Source organism: Alligator sinensis, unplaced genomic scaffold (genome assembly GCF_000455745.1).
Source record: "Alligator sinensis unplaced genomic scaffold, ASM45574v1 scaffold1735_1, whole genome shotgun sequence".
Lineage (NCBI taxonomy): Eukaryota > Metazoa > Chordata > Crocodylia > Alligatoridae > Alligator > Alligator sinensis.
The window spans coordinates 108,003-114,228 of NW_005843182.1; the positions used below are offsets into that span (position 1 = coordinate 108,003).

The 6,226-nt window shown below is 43.5% G+C and overlaps 1 protein-coding gene across 1 annotated transcript; it reads left to right on the top strand.

The window, feature by feature from the left end:
* TTLL2 (tubulin tyrosine ligase like 2) lies at positions 1-5,521 on the top strand. The gene is given in 2 exon segments (XM_006037851.3): positions 1-28; positions 3,735-5,521. Coding segments are annotated over 2 exon segments (1,728 nt in total). The 3' UTR covers positions 5,435-5,521.
* Positions 5,522-6,226: the final 705 nt, after the last annotated feature.

Below are 6,226 nucleotides of genomic sequence, written 5' to 3' on the forward strand. Positions count from 1 at the left end.
ATGACAAAGACCATAAAACACTGAGTCCGTGAGTGGGAAGGGGACAGGCCAGGACCCTACCCCAGATTATTGCTGAAATCCTTTTTTTGTGTGTGTGGTTATTTCTGTGTTTCTCCCTTTTCTAATGGGGATCAGCCCCAAGAGGCCCTGAGGCAAGGGCAGGGGCAGAGTCAGCACTCCAAAGGTAGGAGTGGCTGAAGGACCGTGGCCAATAACCAGACTTAGCCAGAGGTCCATCGGGAGGCCAGGAACAACTCAAGACACCCAGGAACACAGAGGGAAACACAAGCCATCATCTCCCTCCCCACAAGAGGGATGGGAAGAGATGACAGTGGAGGGTAAGCCTTGTGAATACCGAGGGCCATCCTAGAGGCTGGCGCATGGATGGGGTATAGGGGAGGCAGAGCCCCATGAATACCCACCGAAAGTTGCAGCCAGTCTGAGCGAGCCCACAGAAGGGGAGCCCACCACTGAAGAAATCACCAAAGTCATGGCAGGAGAGTCTCTGGGCTTTCCCCAGGGTGATTGTGGGCTCATTCAGAGGTCGCTGAGATCCATGCAGCAGCCAGCACCTGGCGCATGTGCCAGGGCATCGCACGAGCGTATTCTTGAGACCAGGTGGGCACAAGGTCAAAATGGTTTATGGAACCTGTGTCCTAGACCCTTTCCTGGTTTAAGTTAAATCAGTCCCCCAGCATCCCAGAATGCTCTGCAGCCCTGGGCTGGGCTGAGCTGTCTGTTCCAGCCAAGCAGGGTTGGTCTCACCTCTCTCCTCCCTAGCTGGAGCACTATCACTGCTCTGGCTGGCTGAGAAAGGTGTGAGGGTGGGAAACCCTGCTCTGGAGTGCAGCCGAGTCTGCCTCGTAGCAAGGCAGCAGCCCTTGCAGGCATCCCCAGCCCCCTACCCCCTAACTGCTCCAGTGGCAGCAGGGGAAACAGGGGTTTACTCCCTCTATTGCAGGGGGGTGGCACAGGCACTGATAGGCTCTGCTCATGCACCCAGGGATGTGCACCCAGCACCACAGAAGCCAGACCACAGTAGCCTGAGGGGAAGTGGGGGTTTAATCCCCCCATTGCAGGCAGCAATGGTGGGGGCACCAACATGGTGCCCTGGGCCATCCCTCTGAGGAATGCCCAGATGGCCATGGGGAGGGGGCAAGGAGGGGGGAAGTGACCTGGCTGGGTGGGGAGGGGAGGGAGCTGGGGCTAGTTATGGAGTCCGACTCAACCCTGTCTCCCACTGTGGCAGCACAGCCCAGGCTGGGGCAGCCCCAGCTGGCAGCGGTCAGTCCCCACTGCCTCCCACCTCTAGCCCCACATGGGAGGCCATGGTTTGCAGGCAGGTTGCTGCTACAGCGAGGTTCCCCACCCTCATGCCTCTCTCAGTGCTAGTGGCAGAGCGAATTATTGAGGCGGGTAGAGGTGAAACACCCATCACTCACTGCCTGCTCACAGTGGTGCCAGGCACTCAGGGTGGGCTGCTGCAGGCCAGGGGCATAGGCCTCGGCAGAGGGAGGCAATGGATCGCTGCAGCTCAGTCTGGCCCGGCCCCACAACCCAAGGGCATAGGCAGCAACTGGTATGTGCCCTGCATTTCTGGAGTCAAACATGAATGTCTATTTACTTGCAAATTGGTCAATCTAGATTTAGACTGAATCTTAGACTAACCTGCAAAGATTGAATCAATTCAGGCTGTGGCTTTTTGAATGTGTGTCTCTAGCCCTTGTGTCTAGCATACTTTCTGGACCATCATGGCTACAATATCACCTGTACACTAGAGATTATGATAGCAAGATAGGAAATACATTTTAAAAATCACATCCAAAGAAGGATAAATATTTGAAATACTGAAAAATGTAGTGAACTGAAACATTTTTTTTTAAACTGGATCTAGTCAAGTGAAACATTTAACTTGGATCATTTAGAAAAATTTCATTTCAACCATTTTTTATTGTTTTTAACCATTTTTTGACTTTTTTATTTTTTCCTTTTTAAAATACATTTTAGCTTATGTTTCAAAACCAATGTCTTTTGAACTGAAAAACTGAGTTTTGCATTCTAAAAATACATAAAAAGAGAAATATACATAATTTCAGAACTTTAAAAAAATGTAACAAAGCAGGAAATTAATCAATACTGCCAGTTTTCGACAAAATGCTGTAGTTTCAACAAATCACGATGAGTCAGTGAAAAGATATTTTGCCTAAAAATTCCAAGCCATCTCTAACTTCCATCATCCCAGGAAGGAAGGAAGGGGTGAAGAAAGAGAACCCTAGGACATGCAACATGCATCCTGGGTTTCTATGGTGATTTAGAATACATGGAATATACATTCTGGGCTTTTCTTCTATCACTGAGAATTTATAGCCCCAAAGGAAGGATTCTTAATCTGATGAGCTATATCAAGACTTTTCTCTGAAAACAGTATGAGTAGGAAGTTGACCACTGCATAGCAGATATTTACCCCTGGGTCATGTCAGACCCTTCCCACAAGTAAGAGTATGATTAGGAAAAATACATTTTTACTTTTATTTTCAGTATTTCCAGGGTTCAAACTTAAAATTTTTCTTTAGGACATTACAGAGCGTAGGGCAGTAAAAGAAAGTCAATCCTGATGTGGGTAGAGTAGATAAATTAATCCTGACACGGCATTGCCTCAGATTTGCTCTTTGTCTTGATGAAGTGTCTAATCAAGGATCCTGGTTTTCTCTGATTTAAAAAAAAAAAATCCCCAATTTTTGGTTAAAAAAGAGTAACCCCAAATCCACATTTTTTCCATGATTAAAATGAAACACCACGTGTGTGTGTGTGTGTGTGTGTGGTGTTTCATTTTAATCACAGGAAAATGTGGATTTGGGGTTAGTTTTTTTTAACTGAAAATAGGGGATTTTTTAAAATCAGAGAAAACCAGGATCCCTGCTAATCATCATGAGGGGTGTTAGCAGAAGAAAGAATACTGCCATAGAAATAGCAATATCCCTAAGGCAGAGAGTTTCATTGGGATTTCTATACCAAGTTCTTTACATAAGTGTGCCAGCTACTTTGCAGGAAAAAAAAAACATTGAGAAAAGTGTACATAACACCCCACAAAGTGGGGAAAGCTTTACTGATGGACGAAAAGTATGAGGCAGACTACTCAGCAGATACCACAGCTCTAGACCACAAGTCAATAAGTGCCTTTCTAGTGACTTAAATGAATTTTGGATGAAGTCCTAAAATTCCATCTGCACTGGGGTTATTCTCAGAGTAGGATTAGCCAATTTAGTGGCAAAAAGTCTCTTCCTTGCTGCAGCTGTGGGGAATTATAGGTTCGATATACCTAGCAGAATGAAGGCCTTATGGTAGAAACTATGACCACTGAACTGAACAATGAAACTATAAAATGATAAAAACACTCCTGTGAATTACAAAACCTTCAGACTGTTGGGCAAGCCAAACGTTATTAAAGTAGGCCCTCTTTAAAAAAAAAAAAGAAGCAAATACAAATGGACATTGAATTGGATAGAGATGGCAATACTTTGTTCTGCCTGAAATCAAGACTCTTGTATACATGGGGCCCACACGGTTGCTCTTCCAACAATAAATTCAGTTTTTCACTCTAGATTGCATTCACAAGTTGCAAATTAATGGCACAAAGAAGCAGTGATAATTAAGGAGCAGTAAGATGTATGTAATGGCTTCCAGCACAATCCATTTTTATCTGATTATTAATCCTCCTGATGATTCCTTTTCAGGAAGTAAGGGCTGTACAATGGCAGAGGACCACAACACAAAAGACACCTTGAAACCCCTGGTGTTCCGTCTCCACGAGAGCGTTCCTAAAGTGGTCCGTGAAGTCTTAATGGAACGTGGCTGGAGAGAATTTGATGAACAAGAGCAGGACAAATCAGACTGGAATCTATACTGGCGGAACACCCCTTTCCATGTGACAGACCACCGTAACATTAAACCCTGGCAGAGGCTCAATCACTATCCAGAAACAGTCAAGATCACAAGGAAAGACTATCTGGCAAGAAACCTTAAACGTATGAAAGGAATTTATGGATCAGCACTGTATGAATTTAGTCCAGTGGCATTCATTATGCCAAACGACTATGTCAAGTTTATAGCAGAATATAGCAAGGAGAGAGAATCCCAAGGCAGAAAGTCAAGCTACTGGATTTGCAAACCTGTGAATCTGTCTCGAGGAAGGGGGATACTCATTTTCCAGGACATTAAGGATCTCATATATGATTGTGTGGTCATTGTGCAGAAGTATATTAGTAACCCTTTGCTTATTTCTGGGTACAAATGGGATCTCCGCCTGTATGTTTGTGTCACTAGTTTTTGCCCCCTCACCATTTACACTTATGAAGAAGGACTGGTGAGGTTTGCCACAGAAAAGTTTGACCTCAGTTATCTAGACAATGTATACGCCCATCTGACAAACACCAGCATCAATAAGTTTGGGCCCGCGTATAAAAAAGATAAAGTAGGGATTGGCCGTGGTTGCAAATGGACATTCAGCAAATGCCGTTCTTACCTACGCAGCCGTGGCGTAGACGACCTACTTTTGTGGCAAAGAATCAACAACATTGTGACACTGACCCTTCTTGCTATCACCCCTTCTGTACCATTGACTCACAATTGCTTTGAGCTCTTTGGGTTTGATATTCTGATAGATGACAAATTCAAACCATGGCTTTTAGAAGTGAACTGCAGCCCAGCCTTACATTTAGACTGCTCCATTGATGCAACAGTGAAAAAAGGACTTCTCCATGATGTCATTGAATTACTAAACTACAAACAAATTGACACCCTGAGACAAAGTAAAGGAGCCAGGACTAAAGCATCCTGTGCTAGTAAGTCACAGGTCTCCTTGAGTATTCACAGTAAAAGTGCAACTGATTCTGCCCCACATTTCCTTGCTTCTAGGCAACCACAGACTGAATGCACTGTCGCTTCTCCTGTACAATCTCTCTTGGAAGTTGCAGGAAGATCATTTAGTGAAGAGGCCATAGTGACTAGGAAAGCAGCCAGAGTACATCCAAGGAAAACGCTGACCTCACAGCTCCGGGAGAGGATGAACACGCCAAAAATATCTTTCCCCTCCAGAGCTGCATCTAATAGCAAACCAGTACTAGGAACTTTACATCATGTGCCTGTGCCTGTGCCTGGCCAATCCACCCAATGGCTGCCCATTGAGTTATATAAAAACAAATTAAGCATCCCTCCTTATTTTCTCACAGATCAAGACAAGAAGCCCTTTCCTCGAATAGGTGATTTTGTCCTTATATTCCCTTTCAATGATGCTGCACTTCAAGCTTCCAGAAATGGAATAGATGTAAAAGGCATCATACAAGAAATACACAAATTAATGACTGAACAGTTGTCCCGGGGAATACAAAAAGTAAAGGAGAGAAAAGATTATTTAACTATTAAAAAATGTCTATAAGCTACAACACAATGAAAGAGTCAGATTATAAACAGTACCAAGGGGTACTGAGATACTAACCTGGTTGTTTAGTTTTAAAAGGACAGGTATGCTCTATACTCATCTCATAAATATGGATATCACAAGACTTTAAACTGTAACTAGTACTATTGCTTATTTAACAATACCCCTAATAAATTATTTTTAAATAAAAGAATTCCTAAATACTTTTAAAAGGTATTCTGACATGAAAATAACACAAAGAGGAAAATATAAAGTTGCATTAATTTTCTTTTAAACGTCAGTCCTTGTCTCTGTTTAATATTTGTTTATGAATTTCTCCCCTGTAATTCAGGGTCCTTTGTTTATGCTGTTTTTCTCCCCTGGAAGGCTTTATAACTTTAAAAAGCTCATCAGTTTACACGCTGAAGCATAGAGTTTAATATCCATGCCTCTTCATTTACAAAGCTGCCAGTATTATAAGGGTGTTGGTTTTTTTTAATAATCCAAGTCTGGCTCTGCTCAACTGAGCTTTCATAGAATCATAGAAAAGTAGGGCTGAAAGAGTCCTCCAGAGATCAGAGCCTAACCCCCTGCTATACAAACCATCCTGGAGAAAGCCTTGTCTAACCTGTTACTAAAACTACACAACCACAAGGCATAGCATCCTAACCTGCCACAGGTAAAGTAGGAAGACAAGTGGTCAGTACCCTGCTGCTACCAGGGATGTTAAAATACTCTGGAGAGATCTGAAGATGCTTCCTCAGCTTGACGAAGGGTGCTTGTGCCCGAAAGCTTGCTAAGAAGAATTTT